Source organism: Eschrichtius robustus, chromosome 20 (assembly GCF_028021215.1).
Source record: "Eschrichtius robustus isolate mEscRob2 chromosome 20, mEscRob2.pri, whole genome shotgun sequence".
NCBI classification, from domain to species: Eukaryota; Metazoa; Chordata; class Mammalia; order Artiodactyla; family Eschrichtiidae; genus Eschrichtius; species Eschrichtius robustus.
The window spans coordinates 25,381,311-25,398,986 of record NC_090843.1 but is presented as its reverse complement, the minus strand read 5'-3'; the positions used below and the strand labels follow the sequence as shown (position 1 = coordinate 25,398,986).

General features: G+C 48.0%; 1 protein-coding gene across 2 annotated transcripts; it reads right to left on the bottom strand.

Annotated features, from left to right (window-relative positions):
• Positions 1-1,370: 1,370 nt before the first annotated feature.
• PHB1 (prohibitin 1) lies at positions 1,371-11,771 on the bottom strand. 2 transcript variants are annotated; one of them, XM_068530961.1, is made up of 7 exons: positions 11,699-11,771; positions 10,372-10,486; positions 8,497-8,658; positions 5,624-5,766; positions 5,365-5,481; positions 3,075-3,170; positions 1,371-1,727 (listed from the first exon to the last, which is right to left on the bottom strand). In XM_068530961.1, the coding sequence occupies exons 2-7, from the start codon at positions 10,457-10,459 to the stop codon at positions 1,515-1,517; spliced, it is 819 nt and encodes a 272-aa protein (XP_068387062.1). In that variant the 5' UTR covers positions 10,460-10,486; positions 11,699-11,771; the 3' UTR covers positions 1,371-1,514. The 2 variants fall into 2 exon arrangements, with proteins under 2 accessions (XP_068387062.1, XP_068387063.1); XM_068530962.1 differs by having other exon boundaries at positions 11,622-11,704.
• Between the last annotated feature and the right edge of the window lie 5,905 nt (positions 11,772-17,676).

Here is a 17,676-nt window from a genome sequence, read left to right as displayed (position 1 = left end):
ACTCACTGCACGTTATTTCCATTTTATTCCTAAAAGGATTGAGATGGGTGACTGGCACGGCCCATTTCTCAAATTGTAGGTCCGCTTTCCTTCCCCACCATTCAAAGTGCATAAACCTGGCCCCCCTTCAAAGGCCAAGGCCTTTCTTCATCGAAGCAAAGCAGAATAAGCAATACAAGCCCACAACAGGCAGGGCACCCGAAGCCATCTCATGTACGTAGAAGTCTAACCAGAGTGCACCAAGGGCTTGGCACACGTGTATTTTGTCAACCCCTCATTTAGGGTGTGGGCCTACAACTTTCCAGTTGGCCCCAAAAGCCATGGGGGAAGTTAACGAACCTCCACCACCCCTCACTTCCTAAGAACCCACGTAACAACAAACCTCACTTGACACCACTGATTCATTTCAGGCTGGGATGGATCTGGAACACGGCACGAAGTGTTTTCTGAAACCAAAGCATTTTCTGCCCTGCTGGAGATTCTGTCCTAGCTGGTGATACAGACGTGCACACAAAAACTGCTAGAATGCTCTGTTCTGATCCCATGGTTCCCACACACACACAAGAAAAACCCGTAAGACAGAGCTGGAAGGTCTGGGTGTCATTTATTGATAGCAGTTTACACACATTTGTTTTCTTCCCGTGGTTGTTTCCTTCAAGGCACAGGCACAGAGCCCTCTAGAAAGGGCAGTCTCCGAACAAGGGAAGCCAGGAACGCAGGATGCACACGTCTTTGGCAGGCCCATGTAGCCTCGGCCGGATGCAATCCTTCAAGCTGGAAATCCGCCGGGTATTTGAGACACCAAGGTGGGAGGTGGAGAGGAAGGCCAGAGGACTCACATCTTGGTCCAGGCCTGCTCTCTCATTACCCAAGTCCATTGCAGTTTTAGGACCCTGGGGTGGGGGTAGGGCAGCAGATCAGCCCACCCACCTTCACAGGGGCAGATTCTTCAATCCGTGCTTCCGCTGACCCCACAGTTAAAGAGAACTGGCCTATGGTAAGAGACAGATCGCTTCCTCTCTGACCCTCCCCAGCACCTCTCTTCGGCTGGATAGGTGAAGGAAGCACTGGAAAAAACCGAGGCCTGTGTTGTTGTTGTTCAGCTGCGCACGCCGCCTTCCTCAGATCATGAATAAAAGATAGGTTGGAGGCTACCAGTTTACTCAGGCCGCCCACTGACTCCGAGCTCATCACACACATGGCCCTGCCTGTCTTCTGCCAACTGCCAGTGCCTAGGCTGGAGTGCCAGCAGGCCCCAAAGACGGGAGCCAAGCTGGTCTGTGTAGGCACTTGGCAACTCTGGGTAGGGAGGTGGATAAAAAAAGGGGATGGAAATGAGAAGAGTGAAAGAGCTTCACCTGATCGAGTAATTAGAGATCTGAAGTGATTTTACTTTTATTTCCTTCACTTTAAGCCAATCATGAGGTTTCACAGTGATTTCTGGGGCGGGAGAAGGAAGGTGGTGGTGAGCATCATGGGGGCTGTGGTCCAGATGGCCCCAGGAGGTGCGGGTCTCACTGGGGCAGCTGGAGGAGCACCGACTGCCCAGTGGGCAGGTAGGTGATGTTCCGGGAGCGCGACAGCTGGTACGCGATGTCCTCCGCTGCCTCCAGCTTGCGCAGCTCTATCAGGCCGTCGCCTGCAGTGGCGAGCGAGTTGGCGATCAGCTCCGCTGCCTTGGAGTCGCCCTCCGCAGAGATGATGGCTGCCTTCTTCTGCTGCTCAGCCTACGGGGGTGGAAGCAGAGAGACCAAGAGCACACCTTGGGGTGCTGCATGGCGGCTACAGCCTCAAAAGGACCAAGTTAGGCACCCTCACCGGGTCCCGAAGGAACTCTGGGACTTTACCTCCCCCTCCAGCCAGGGCCAACAAGCACTGTCCACCCAATCCTCCTCTCTCCCATCATGCCACTGTAGGGACACATTTCTGCTGGCTATATAAATAGCTGTCTTATTTAAAAGTCCTCAATAATATTAATAGCAACCCAGTCCAGCCACATACTCCGAGGCATGAGGACCCCAGGCCAAGGAAAGCAGGAGAGAAAGAAAGATGGAATTAATCCTCATCTTTCCCTCCAGCCCCAAGTCAAAGTGACTTTCATCAAAACCAGTGCAGCTAGGTAGGAGCCGCAGGCACGGGACGCTCTCTGAAGTTGCTCTTGGGCTAAACTGGTTCCCGACCAGGAACTGAGGCACCCAGAACGAGACCTCCTGGCTTTCCCTACCCTCATCAAAAAGATGACGTCTATCTGCAATGCGTGACCTTCAGAAGTACGGGAGGAGAACGCAGTGCGGAGCCTCTCTGAGATTAACACACAGCTGTTCAACCGAGGTTCTGGGACTGTCCACTCAACGAATGTTTTATTGGTACCTAGTATCTATCCCAGGCATGGTTTTGGACATGTTCTAGGTGCTGGAGAGAGGCAGAAAAAAGTGGAAAAACAAAAATAAGTCTCCATCCACATGGAGTTTATATTCTCTAAAGTGAAATGTCTACCCATATACCTCTCTTTTGCCTGATTCTAAGGACTAAGGTGTCTTGGATTAGGAATAAAAATCCAAGAGAATTAGTGGTGGGGAGAAGGGAATACATGAAATAAATACACCTTTGCAAAGACCCAAAGACCAGGCCCTATGCAACTATACTGCGTCCCAGCACACTCTGACACATCTGGATGGATTTAGTGCTTGAAAAAAATCCAGTGATGATAGTGCACCTGGTGCCACGTTTGATCCCTTTTGCTGTCAGCCTTCACTGTGTAACCACGGTTAAAAATGACTTCTCAGTGAAGCTGAAAATATTCCAGAAGAAACTTTTATTTGTGGGAGGTTGTTTATGATCTTAGGGACGTGGGAAAAAAATTACCCTTCAGTGATTTAAGAACATAACTTCACATATCCCTGACTAGACCCCGAAGACTCTGGAACCAATTGCAGGAGTACAGTCCCTTCAATCCCCTTCCGATGATCCCGGAAGAGATGACAGATGATGAATTTCCAGGCCACCCGGCAAACAGGGAGGCTGAGCACAGGGGAAAGGGGAGAGAGACTCCTGCCATCTGGTTGAGTGCTCACCTTTTCCACCACAAATCTGGCCCTCTCTGCTTCCTGCTGAGCCACCTGTTTGGCTTCCACCGCTTCTGTGAACTCCTTCCCGAAGGTCAGATGCGTCTAAGGGGAGAGAGTGAGCACGAGATGAGGCAGAGTAATGGCTTAGACAGAGCTGCTGCAGGGCCCCCACGGCCACTGGAGGAAGAGGCCACGAATGGCTCTAGCAGCTGGAGACAATGTGAGGCCAGAACGCCCTTCCACCTCCACATCCGTGCCCAAACTGAGTTCACACCCCAGAATCCTCGGCTGCCCAAAGTGCTCCTGTACCTCATTCTGGCACCCTCAGGTAGAAAACCGCCCATGGGCACCAGAAGGTATCTACTCGATTGACCACCTCCCTAGGGGAGGAGACCTGTGGGTTCCAGGACCCCCACCACTGACTAGTGCTCTTCCAAGGTCCTTTGATGGCCTGCTTGAAGCCCCCAGAGAAGCCAGATGGAAAACTAAGCCCCTGAGAGTGAGGGATGCAGCTGGTTCTCAGGGATTCAAGAGTGTGATGCTCTCTGCTTATGACTTAACCAGTCCACTGCTTTCTCACAGCATCTCCACCACAAAACAGGAAGAGGACGAGAGAGACGATTTCCAAATCATGATTTTGCAAATCATGGTATTCCCTATGTGTGAGTGCTTCTGATAAAGGGTTTAAAAGAAAGAGAAGGCAGGTAAAGATATTGTTTCGGGTGAAGATTTAAAATTCTGATTATGCATAGGTCTTCCCTGACAACATGAGTGACCGAGACTTCACTGAAGTGACTATCCGTAATGACAGTGCAAACAATGGGAACAGATCTCAGCACTACTAATGCCTAGTCTAGTTTATTTATCTATCTATACTTTTTATTAAAAGGGAAGAATAAAGGGGATAATAGCATTGGTTTTGCTATCAAATTCTACTTGTTTCATTTCCTCCACTACCCTCCCAACCTCTGCTTTAAAAAAAGAAAATAAGCAGCTCAAAACTTCTCCTGAAGAGTAAATCCCAGTCCAATGTCTTCCAGAATTTTTAACACTCCTAACTCTTAAACTGCAGCTGTTCTACCTCGCCTGCTCCATTTCTGGACTCTTGTTCAAAGTTTGGGAAAGAAAATACAATCCTGAGCAATGAAAATGAAATGCGTAATTAAGGAATAAAATTTCTTTCTAAAAGGGGCAGCTGAGGGCAGCAAATTCCCCATGAAACCTAATTTTCTTCTCACACCTCTTAGATATGGTTTCTTGTGGTCAACCTGCATTTCCCCAGAATGGAGTATGTGGTTAAAGTCTAGCAAAATGCCAAGCTTCTCCTTAGGTTTTTACTTAGTGTGTTCTCACGGCCACAGTGTTTAGTTTAACACTAAGTGGGAGAGCCTGAGGAACCACTCTGGTCCAAGGAGCCAAATGGCTGCAGCCTGGCGTCTTGCCAGTAGAGGGAGCCCACGAGCCCTTCCACAGCTGAAAGGCAGTTGCTGCAAGTGGAGCAGTGCCCTGGGGTGAGCGCAGGGTATGTAGAGTGTTACTGTTTAAGCAGCTGCACAGATGCTGAGGGGGAAGCTGTGCCTTTCCCCAGCGATGCCCAGGAGAACGGAACGGGAAACACTCTACCTCACTACCCAAACAAATCACTCCAAATGATTTTTCCCAGAGAATCAGAAACACGACCCCTTCCCCTCACCCTCCTCGATCTGAAATGCTATCCTGCCTGTATTGCTTTCTGTCTGCATTGCGGCATTCAGTATCATATAAATACACAGACCACACAGTCTCAAGTGGATAGCTTATGCCTCAGAGATGCCCCCTGCCTCCCATACCAGGCTTTGGGAAACAGAACCATTCACTGACACTCTATCACCTTTCATGGGGAGGCCCCAGAGCTCACTTCACTGCGCTTTAGACCCTAGGTGTTAGGAAATTCCCCGGGGTCAGGCTGGGAGGTGTGTGCTAGGGAGGAAGACTATCCAAGCTGTTCTCTAGCCTCTACCGGGCAATTTCTGCCTGTGTCAAACAGGGTTAACACGACATCACTTCCTGGGGAGCTCGGGGGAACATTCAGTTTGGGGAAGGTGAAAAACCTAGTGGTTAGGGCCAAAAATTAAAAGAAGAATGTCTGTGGCACAGGGGAGGTAAAAGAACCTTCTTCTGAAAACAAACCCAAGGAGACTGCCACATGCCACCAAGAAGGTTCCATGTTTTCAAGCCTTCATTGAGGAAAGTGGAAGGTAGGACCTCACAGTGTCTACCCAGATACCCTCCCCTGCAGGCACCCCAAGACCCTTACCAAGGATACGTCGTCCAGGATGAGCCCAAAGGTTGCTGCTCGCTCCGTGAGGTCATCGCTCACCTGTCTGGAGACCAGCTCTCTCTGGGTGATCAGTTCTCCAGCATCAAAGCGAGCCTGGTTCCAAGGGAGGGCAGAGGAGCCGGTCAGGATAATGAGGAAGCAGAGTCCCAACCAGTCACCGCCAAGCTCTTCCTGCCACCTAGCGACCCCTTGGGGGCTGGGCTCGAGGCTCAAGGCTGAGGCCCTGTTCACTCACCACCACGGACTTGAGGATCTCTGTGGTGATGGACGGCAGCACGCGCTCGTCGTAGTCCTCTCCGATGCTGGTGAAGATGCGGGGAAGCTGGCTAGCAACCGGCCGGAAGAGGATGCGCAAGGTGATGTTGACATTCTGTAAATCTTAGGGTAGGGGAGAAGTGCTGGAGTTAAAAATGAAAACCAAGGTGGCCTTCTATGACCTCTCCTACCCCAAATTTGCTATAATTTATAAGTAAAGTTGCTGCTTATCAGATCCCAGAGGGTGAGGAGCACCTGTGCGTGGTCTCCTTGGTAGAGAACCCAGCACAGCATCAGCGTTAAAAACTTCTCAAAGGATTCTGGGGATGACAGCTTCTCAGTGTGTCCTGAATGCCCTCTGATATAAGCAAATTCAGATTGTATGTCTAATAGGTGCCATGGAAATGCCTGGAACACTGAATATTTTAAGAAAAACAGATAGGCCAATGCCAAGAATTCTAGCATAAGGCCTCTGCAAGGCCCAGTGAATGTGGCCCAAGGTAGGAGGGTGCCTCAGAGAGGTGACCGTGGGTCCAGCAGACTAGCAGTCTAAGTCCTGGCTGCAGCCTCAACTCTGCTGTTTACTAATTACGCGGGCTCACTAAGCCTTAGCCTATCTCAGCTTATTTCCTCACATATAAGAATGGGGATGGGGACTTCCCTGGTGGCACAGTGGTTGGGGGTCCGCCTGCCAGTGCAGGGGGCATGGGTTCCGTCCCTGGTCCGGGAGGATCCCACATGCCGTGGAGCGGCTGGGCCCGTGTGCCACGGCTGCTGGGCCTGTGCTCTGGAGCTCACGGGCCACAGCTGCTGGGCCTGCGTGCCACGACTGCTGAAGCCCGTGCGCCTACCCTGTGCTCTGCGACAGGAGGGGCCGCCGCGGGGAGGGGCCCGTGTGCCGCGATGGGGGGTGGTCCCTGCTCGCCGCAGCTGGAGAGAGCCCGCACGCAGCGGCGGGGACCCAACACAGCCAAAAATAAATAAAAAATAAGTTTATTAAAAAAAAAAGAACGGGGATGATTTCATCTGCCTCCCAGGCATGTTGGGAGAAACCGAAGGAGGAAACAGATATAAAAGCACTCTGTCAAATGCGCAACAGATGTAAGGGGTTATCAGACTCATCTAGAGGCCGCTTCTCATTACTTGGCCGTCAAAGGACACAGGGAGGGAAGTACAACTTCCCCTGACAATGCAGTCCTGCTTGGAGCTAAGGCACTGTCACAGCCTGCGTGCAGTCATCAACAATATGGACCAAACGCCCATGAGATGAGTTCTGAACCAGGCACCAGAGTGGGAAATGGTTATACGTCCGTCCCTGATCTCTGCAAGTTCCTATCAAGTTTTGAAGATAGGTGTATAATGTATCCTTAGAACAACTGCAAAACAGTAGAGAAAGAAATCCCAAAAAGGTGGAAAGTTCAGAACTAGGCCTTTAAGTTAAAATATGATGTTTCTTGATTAACCCCACCCCACCGCTGATTTCCTCTGATGTAGTAGGCAGGCCAGACCCTTTACAGGTGGCTCCTCCTCTCCCTGGCCAGGAGTGAGAGCACAGATTAGTCAACACCAATGTACCCTTTCCCCTCCTCTGCCCGACGCACTTCTCATTCTAAAGTGCCAGTGCAGACACACATCCCTCACAGGAGCTCTCTTCTCTGCTTCCCCTCCACGCTGTAGTCACCACGCCCCACTCTAATGCCTGTCCACATGGCTATCTCCTTAGCTAGATCGAGCTCCTAAAGGCTCCCACTTTAGTCAGCTTTGAGCTGCCCCACCCTCTGACCCAGCACAAAGCCTGGCACTATCACAGAAAGCAAACATCTGCTGGGACAGCAACATCCACCAACCCTCTCCTCCTGCTGCACAGCAACATCACGGCCAAGGCAGCATCTGCCACTCCATTTACTGCCTGTGCACCTCTATGTGTACGGTGAGGGGAGAACCATGAGAGCAATTCATTTTAGGCTCCAACTGGGAAGCCAGTGGCGTGTCAGACCAGATTGCTCTCAGGGATGTGGGCCTTGGCCTGTGAGATAACAATGTGAGGGCCGCACTGCTCGAAGGAGAGGCCTTGGAAAGCAAGGCAAAGGGTAAGTCAGCTGTGAAGGCAAACAGAACGGCTGGAGATCGGTTTACAGTCACCCTGGGGAACAAGAACTGATGGGAAGGGTCAACCGAGGGAGCAAAGGCACATTTAGATTTCTTTAAAATTGGATTGTTATGTAACTCTTGAAATATATCTTTGTTCATTTCTCTAAATTTGTACAACCGTGTGTGTATTTTAAGTATATAGGCATACCTCATTTTCCTGAGCTTCACAGACACTGCATTTTTTACAAATTGAAGGTTTGGGGCAACCCTGTGTCAAACAAGTCTATCGGCACCATTTTTCTAACAGCACCTGCTCACTTCATGTCTCTGTCACATTTTGGTAATTCTTGCAATATTTCAAACTTTCCCAATATTATTATATTTGTTATGGTGATCTGATGATGGTTAGCATTTTTTAGCCATAAAGTATTTTTTAATTAAGGTATTGTATATATATTGTTTCTTTAGAGATAAAGCTATTGCACCCATAACGGGCTACAGTATGGGATAAACTTCTATATGCACTGGGAAACCAAAATATTCATGTGACTCGCTTTATCACAATATGTGCTTTGTTGTGGTGGTCTGGAACTGAACTCACAACATCTCTGAGGTATGCCTGTATACTTCTTTCTCCGTAACCACGTAAAACTCTTCACGGAAAATATCCCAGGAATTCGTATTACGAGAAGTTCAACCCGTTCGGGATCCCACAGCAGCCCTTCCACTCTCTACTTTACCTGACCCACAAACAAGACTCACCTTTGCTACCAGTGATTACTGGCACGTTACGTGGTCGAGAGCGGCAGTCAAAGATAATTGGTTTCTGTACCCAAGGGATGAGGAAGTGAGTCCCTTCTCCTACGACAATGTCCTGCACTCCACGGAACCGGTCAAAGATGACAGCTCTGTGCCCAGCATCCACTAGGAATGAAGGATAATGATGGGTCAGAAAAATCCCCTCACCCTTTAACCAAAAGGATCATGGTTTTGAAAGATCCCTGGTGCTTTCCATTCATTTATTAAGTCTCCCCTCTCCTGCTCTTTCTTCCTACACTTCCGGTCTCTAGAGGCCTCTAAACAGCTATAAAACTAAGCAGTCATTTCCCATCCCACATGTCCTGCCAAGGACTTCGGTAATAGGCTCTATTCCTCAGCAGCCTTTCTCCTTGAAACAACTGGCTGCTGATTTTCTGATTAACCACCTCCCAAGACTTCTAAAACTCACCAAGGTCTTCACTGTTACCACAGTCCATCCTGGTTCCAATTTAACCCAGTGTTTCTGGAAGCAGCATCCTCCCTATGGCAATCCTAAAATTTGGAAGGCCCCACTTTTTCTTTCTGATAGCTTGGTTTCTCTAAGGTTTGAAGGGGTTATAGAGCTGTCTTGCTGATTCAGAAAGAAATTAGTAATGGTGACTACTGTTTAGCTATGCAGGGGTGGCCAAAAAGATCAGAGTATAAAGCTGTGCCATAGAAGGAGAGCAGGCTCTTCTTTCTTTTTTTTTTTTTTTTAATAAATTTATTTATTTTATTTTTATTCATTTTCTTTTTGGCTGCGTTGCGTCTTTGCTGCACGCGGGCTTTCTCTAGTTGCGGTGAGCGGGGGCTACTCTTCGTTGTGGTGCGCGGGCTTCTCACTGCAGTGGCTTTTCTTGTTGTGGAGCACAGGCTCTAGGCGCGTGGGCTTCAGTAGTTGTGGCACATGGGCTCAGTAACTGTGGCTCACGGGCTCTAGAGCACAGGCTCAGTAGTTGTGGCACATGGGCTTAGTTGCTCCGCGGCATGTGGGATCTTCCTGGGCCAGGGATCGAACCTGTGTCTCCTGCATTGGCAGGCGGATTCTTAACAACTGTGCCACCAGGGAAGCCCAAGAGCAGGCTTTTCTGACCAGCCGCTTTCTGTCTCTGCCTTTTTGGACATTACAGTTGGCCCAAACACCTTCACTCTGAAAGTAATCCTCCTCTTGTCAGGGTCACACATGAGGTGGGTCAATCTACTGCTACTTTCCAACAGTGAAAGTTGGAGAATATCAGAGGTGGAAGGGGTCTCAGACATAAACCAGTTCAATCCTGTGGCTTGACCAATGAGAAAGCTGAGGCCTGGGGAGGGGAAAGTGACTTGCCTAAGGTCACACAGAAAAGTGGAAAAGCCAGCTTAAACACCCAGCACACTGTTAAAAGCTGGGCAGTGCATCTCAAAGATATTTTCTCTGGAAAGACTCAACCACAGCAGAGCAAAAGCTCCTGCTCAGGACAAGGTCACCAAAGGGCTAAAGCCCTTGCTGAGTTATTCCACACACAGGCAGAAGAGAACAAACGAGCTCTCCATTTCAGCTGGCCAGCGAAATCCTGGCACTCTGCTGCAGCATCACTTTAAATTCACAAGAGCAGGTGGAAACGTCCAACTGGGCTGGGAGGCTCTTGGTGAATAAAGGCTCTGAGAGAACCTACGGCTACAAGGACAGAGGCCCTGAGAACAACGAAACCATATGGTGCAGGATGGCAGTAGGTGAGCCCTCTTGGTCACAAACACATTCACGGACAGCGGCTGCCAACAGGAGTGTCACACAGGCTATGAAGACCAATAGACATCCTCTGGCAAAGGGCAGTGACCCACCACCCCTCAGTGCCTCACCATTATACAAGGCAGAGTTCACCACGCCTCCTGCAACGGCTAAGGCCAGGCCAAACTTGCCAATGGACTCAAACACTTTGGCAGCCATGTCTCCTTCTGCTGGGCCTGCTCACACCTAAGGGGGTAAAAACAAAACAAACAAAACAATTCAATCCCCAAATCCTCAGAGTAAAGCCCTCTCTGAGGCATCACATGTACCTGTCAAGTTGGCTATTTCTTTCCCCACTCTTGAGAGCTCTAAATTATCGACTGAAGGACATTTCATAAATAACACTCTGCAGCTTGTGTAAGTGTGTACTCAATTCCTCTGCGCTTCTTTCTTCTTTCTCTACTACTTAAGAAAAGGGGTCTGGGGTACTTGGTTCAAAATGGGAAGGAGGCATGGGCTTGATACCCATAGAGAACTTAGCACCACACCAAACACCCTCCCATTTCCTGGACAGTCAGGCTCCAGGAGAGAGGCTGCATGGCTGGTTCTGTGCAATTCTGGTTCAGAAAAGAATGTGATTCCAACAACAAAATAACAATAGCTGACCTTTATACTAGGCAGTCTTCTAACAGCCATTTCCATATTTAATTCTCACACCAACCCGTATGAAGTAGATAACTACAGATGAGGAAACTGAGGCACACAGAGGGGTTAAGTTACACCAGGAGCCTAAGATCACGCAGCTATGAGGGGGGCAACCAGGATTAGAACCTAGAGGTCTAATTCTAGAAGGCTCATCTCAACTCCTCACCACGCGGCTTCTCAACATCAGGTATTAAGAATGACCTGTTATTATAGAAGCAGGTGCTACACGACGTTCTGGGGCCAACATATCACGAGAACCAATCGGGCCAGAAAGGCCCTAAACAGCTGCACCCCGAGGGAGAGCCCTGGAACGGGTTGGGGTAGGGGGGCTGAGGCGGGGTGGGCGGGAGCACGGCTGACCTCACTAGAATCTACTCCAGCACTTAACTTTGTCTTGCTCCGCCCCATCGCCGTCGTCCACTTCAGCCTCCCTCCCTCCTCCCCAGACCTCAACGTCTCTACCTTCATCTCTCCCCGTGCACTTAAATCTTTCCTGAGACCAGGATGCCCAGTCCCGACCCCTCAGCTTTTCCATTCCTAAGAGCTTCTAGATTATTCCTCACTCTGCCCCCATACACACCTACCTCACTCTACGCAACCCCTGGCTCCTCCCGTGCTCACCCCCTTTCCCCTCCGACACGAGGCGGACCCACGCATGGACCCCGCCCGCCCAAACCTGGGGCTAATGGGAGTGCAGAGGGGAACTGCGGAGACGCCCGGACGCGGGCCGCACCCGATCCTCTCCATTCTCACCTGCTCCCACTCTGACCTCCACATGAATTCCCCAGACAAACATACTGCGCGTGCGCCGGGCAGCTCCTCCTCTTCCCCGCCTTCCTTCCAAGATCCGTGCCTTCGATTGGTGGGGATGAGCGCTATGCATTCTGGGAAGGGTGGCTCGCAGCCTTACCCTACTTCCCGGGCTCTTCGCAGATGAACTACAATTTCCAAAAAGCCATGCAGCGGCTGGCCCGCGCTGAAAAACCTTTCTCTTTGGTGGTACTAAAGGCCCAGAGGTTGCCGCAAAGCCTTTTGGGTGCTGTAGTTTCTTGAGGGATAAATGCACGTGCCTGTCCTGAACAGATCTGGACCCTGCCAGAAGGTGGGCGCTAAGGCCCTCGGAAAGAAAGGCTGGGCCTGCTGGCTGGTGGCAGAGAAGGGCAAGGGCAAGTTTAGAGCTGATGAAAGAGGGCGGGTGAGCATGCTGCAGAAAGTCGTGGTGAAGTAACTGGTGGGCTGAGAGATTGAAGGGCTGGCTTCTTTCCAAAGACCTATCTAGAAGCGACCTGAGTTGTGGGACATTGACTGCCAGACCAGAGAGAACCTTAGAGACCACCTGGACTAGAAAATGAGACCCAGAGAGAGGAAGGGAGTCATTCAGGGTCATGCACCAATTAAAAAAGGGGTTGGGCTGAGTCTGGGTCCTGTGGACCCTTTTTTTTTTGGTCTAAAAATGGTGGTTAATTTTCTATTGAATTTTATTCATTTATTTTTAATTAATTTTTATTGGAGTATGGTTGCTTTACAATGGTGTGTTAGCTTCCACTGCACAACAAAATGAATCAGCCATACACATACAGATATCCCCTCCCTTTTGGACTTCCTTCCCATTTAGGTTACCACAGCGCATTAGGTAGAGTTCACTGTGCTATACAGTATGTTCCCATCAGTTGTCTATTTTATACATAGTATCAATAATGTATATGTGTCAATCCCAGTCTCCGGATTCCTCCCACCCCACCCCTTTCCCCCTTGGTATCCATACATTTGTTATCTACTCTGTGTCTCTGCTTTGCAAATAAGATCATCTCTACCGTTTTTCTAGATTCCACATATACGCATTGTTATACGATATTTGCTTTTCTCTTTCTGACTTCACTCTGTATGGCACTCTCTAGGTCCATCCACGTCTCTACAATTTCATTCCTTTTTATGGCTGAGTAATATCCCATTGTATATATGTACCACATCTTCTTTATCCATTCCTCTGTTGATGGACATTTAGGTTGCTTCCATGTCCTGGCTATTGTAAATAGTGCTGCTATGAACATTGGGGTGCATGTGTTTTTTTGAATTATGGTTTTCTCTGGGTATATGCCCAGTAGTGGGATTGTTGGGTCATATGGTAGTTCTATTTTTAGTTTTTTAAGGAACCTCCATACTGTTTTTCGTAGTGGCTGAATCAATTTACAGTCCCACCAACAGTGTATGAGGATTCCCTTTTCTCCACACCCTCTCCAGCATTTATTGTTTGTAGATTTTTTGATGATGGTCATTCTGACTGGTGCAAGGTGACATTTCCTTTTTTTTTTTTTTTTTTAAGTCTTATTTGGAGAAGTTGCAAGGATAGTATAGGGAACACATGTTTACTCAAATTCATCTATTGCTAACAATTTGCTCCATTTGGTTTTTTGATCTAAAACAATAAAACAGCAGGTTATTTTATCAGCAAATTGGGTTTATTTGGGAACAGCAAAGAATTGCAATTCTGGACATGTAATCTATGGCAACCCACAGGCAAGTCTGCAGAACAAAGGAGAGGACCTTTCTTTTATAGTGGAGAAGGGGGAGTTGGGAGGGGCTGTCATAAACAAAGAGTTGGAGGAAACTGGGAATTTGAAAATGTAGTGGCTTTTCATTGGCTGAGTTGTGACAGTCTCTTATTGGCCGGGATGTTGCTGGGCAAGGAGAAATTCAGGCAAAGAGAAAATTTTCCTTCTTCCTGCTGGATAGTAAAGTAGTAACCTTCTTCCTGTTGGAGATGCAAAGCTATATCTTCCTGTTGGGTTTCTACCTGTTGGTAGGGTGTGAGAGTTCTCCCTTCTGGCCTCCTGACTCAATTTAAAATGAGGTTTCTGTTTATTCCTTTCCACATCTTACCATTTGTTCCCTTCTTCTCTCCCTCCTCCCTTCTTCTCTCTCTTTGTATTTTCTAAGAATAAGCATATCCTTTTATATAACTTGAAAAAGTTTAATCTACCCTCTGCATTCCATTTTTTTCTGTTGACCTAATAATGAACTTTATAGCAGTCTTCTCACCCCCTCCCACCACCCAATACGGGAAGCAGTCTAAGATTAGGTACTATATTTATTTTTCATGTCTCTTTAGTCTCATTTATTTATTTTTTTATTAATTAATTTATTTATTTTTGGCCATGTTGGGTCTTTGTTTCTGTGCGAGGGCTTTCTCCAGTTGCGGCAAGCGGGGGCCGCTCTTCATCACGGTGCGCGGGCCTCTCACTATCGTGGCCTCTCTTGTTGCGGAGCACAGGCTCCAGACACGCAGGCTCAGTAGTTGTGGCGCACAGGCTTAGTTGCTCTGCGACATGTGGGATCTTCCCGGACCCGGGATCAAACCGGTGTCCCCTGCATTGGCAGGTGGATTCCTGACCACTGCACCACCAGGGAAGTCCTAAGCCCTATATTGTTTCCACTTCCCCACATTGTGTCCTGGGAAGCAAAGGCAACAGGAAAGCTCACGTGACATGAGGGCATCGTGTGGACCTGGGCTAGTTGTAGGTGGAGAGATGGGGAGGATGAAGTATAAGGATAATGAGGAGGATATCTGGGAAGAATTTAATTGTGCTGAGGCAAAAATTAGGGACAGAGCAGCACTGGTGCACCAGCTTTAGGAGTGGATCCAATTTGTTGCTACACAGAGCATTTTCCCCTTCAGCTCTTCTTCCCAGACTGGTGTACAGGTTGAAGATAAGAGCAAATACATCTTGAACACCGCCTGTGGACCAATTGCTTCATAAAGACATAATCTTATTTAAACCTATTTTCACATTACCGTTTTGGAAATGAAGAAATGGAGATTCAGAGACGTCAAGTAACTTGCTTACAGTCACACAGCTGGTAAATGGCAGATATGTATGATATCATAGCCAGTGCTTTTCCAAGCTGTGGGAATGTGTGATCTGTAAGTAATATGTAAACAAAGGTTGATTCTACTTCCAGGCTCAGTGCTAACATGGGAAGAGTGGTAATTAAAGCAAATAATTATAGAAGAGCATCTCTTTTTCTTCATTTAACACATATTTTGGAGGCCTCTTGTGTCATGCTAGACACTGGGGATAAGTGATGAAGAAGATGGAGAGGGCCCCTGTCCTCATGGAGTTTACATTCTGGGTTAAGGGGAGGCTGGTGTATACAGAGAAAGACAAGTACACAAAGAAATAAATGATATGGAATTTTGACTACCTTCATATAGGAAACAAACAGACAACAGGAAGATGGTGAACCAGTAAAGAAGGCTTTGATTGCAAGTAATAGAAAAGTGGACTCAACTGACAAACAATAAAGAGATATATCAAATAACAAGTCCCAGGGGAGAGCAGGTCTGGGGTTGGTTAATTTAGTGGCTCACCAAGGCCATCAATGCTGCAGAATCTTTCCATCTTTCAGCTTTGCCATCTCCAGATGTTGACTTTCTTTCTCATGCTTGTCCCCACAAGGTCACAAGATGACTGTAGAAGGTCCAAGCTTAATGTTCTCACACAACAATAACCAAAGGCCAGAAGGCAGGAAAAGGACATGTCACGTTTTTGGGTCCCTTTATAAGAGTGAGGTAAAGTTTCCCAGAAGCACCGAACCAGACATCCACCTATGCGTTATTAGGCAGAATTGTATCATCTGCCTATTTCTAGCCCAGTCATTGGCAAAGGAATGGCATTGCAATGTTGGAATTTGATAAGCCAAGAGTTTACCTCTGGGACTGGGGAGGGCTGGCTTCTCCTAAACCACATGACTGCTTAATATGCTAACAAATCAAAATGGGGGTTCTTGTTAGCAAGGAACTGGATGCAAGGGAGAATGGATGTTGGAATTGCAACCAACTGTGTCTGGCACAAAGGGTCTCTTTTGAGTGAGCTGGTCAAGGAGGCCTCCATGAGGAGATGACATTTAGGGAAAGATGTAAAGGAGTTAGACATGAAAGGTTGCGTGGGGGCTTCCCTGGTGGTGCAGTGGTTGGGAGTCCGCCTGCCAATGCAGGGGACACGGGTTCGCGCTCTGGTCCAGGAGGATCCCACATGCCGCGGAGCAACTAGGCCCGTGCGCCACAACTACTGAGCCTGCTCTCTAGAGGCCGCGAGCCACAACTACTGAGCCCGTGTGACACAACAACTGAAGCCCGTGTGCCTAGAGCCCATGCACCGCAACGAAGAGTAGCCCCCGCTCAATGCAACTAAAGAAAGCCCGCGTGCCGCAACAAAGACCTAATGCAGCCAAAAATAAATAAATTTATTTTTTAAAAAAAAGGTTGTGTGGGATGGGAGGTTGCCTTCAGGCAGAGGGAATAGCATGTGCAATAGATTTGGCTGGTAAAGAGATGAGCAGCCCTTTTTAGATTCATACAGTTTATTACTTACACAGACACCAAAAGGAAGAGTAGCCAAAGGAGCCGGCTCCTGGTGGCCCTTGTGTAGGGCGACACTGACACAAATGGGGACTAATGTTAGGACACTCTGTTTCTGAGGAGCCAGTGCCCTGCTGCAGCTAAGCAGGATTAGTGTTTGCTGCTGTAGCCTTGGTGCACAGCGGGGGGGCGAGACAGAAAGCCTCAGACCTCACCAGAACCCAGAGGCTATGAGGAACTGTCTCCTGCCAGCTTTCCCGTCACAGGGAAGCGAGTGAGAAATGGCCTTGTAGCAGCTCCTCACAAGCCTCTTCTGTCCCACGAGGATCACACGGTGCTCTGTAAGACAAGTTCCACTGAAGTTTCAGCGCTGCCGATACAGACTCTGTTGAGACCCGTAAGGTTGCCAGGGCGCCACGGCGGAGCTTTTTCCCTACAGTGCAAAGACCTTCAGGCAGGCTGGACCTTGGTCCACTGAAGGAACCAAATGTGGCTGAAGCATAACTAATGAATGGGACTGGGAGTGTTACCCAACATTACAATGGTGAAATAAGCATATATAAGTATAATATATACATATTCTTTTTCAGATTCTTTTTCCTTATAGGTTATTACAAAATATTGAGTATAGTTCCCTGCGCTATACAGTAGGTCCTTGTTGATTATCTGTTTTAAATATAGTAGTGTGTATATGTTAATCACTGTCCTGTACACCTGAAACTAACACAACATTGTAAATCAACTATACTTCAATTAAAAAAAAATGGGAACTTCCCTGGTGGCACAGTGGTTAAGAATCCGCCTGCCGATGCAGGGGACATGGGTTCAAGCCCTGGTCCGGGAAGATCCCACATGCAGCGGAGCAACTAAACCCATGCGCCACAACTACTGAGCCCGCCTGCCACAGCTACTGAAGCCTGCACGCCTAGAGCCCGTGCTCGGCAACAAAGAGAAGCCACTGCAATGAGAAGCCCGCGCACCACAACAAAGAGTAGCCCCTGCTTGCCGCAGCTAGAGAAAGCCTGCACACAACAATGAAGACCCAATGCAGCCAAAAATAAATAAATAAATAAATTTATTTTTTTAAAAAAAGATGGATTATATACAGTCAAGTTAAAATGAAAAAATTTTTAAAATATTTACTTACTCATTTAGAAATAACAACAGTAAACTCATCGCTTTAACACATTTTTATAAAAACTAAATATAGTTTCCCAAATAAAAAGATTTAATGAGAAGAGTGGCATTGCTTTTTCTTTCATAAATTTATTTAATTAATTAATTTATTTATTTTTAAATTAAAGCCACTACCTTGGAGTGAAACCCACCACTGGACACTCACACCAGTGAAGCTTCCAGCCAACTTTTCAGC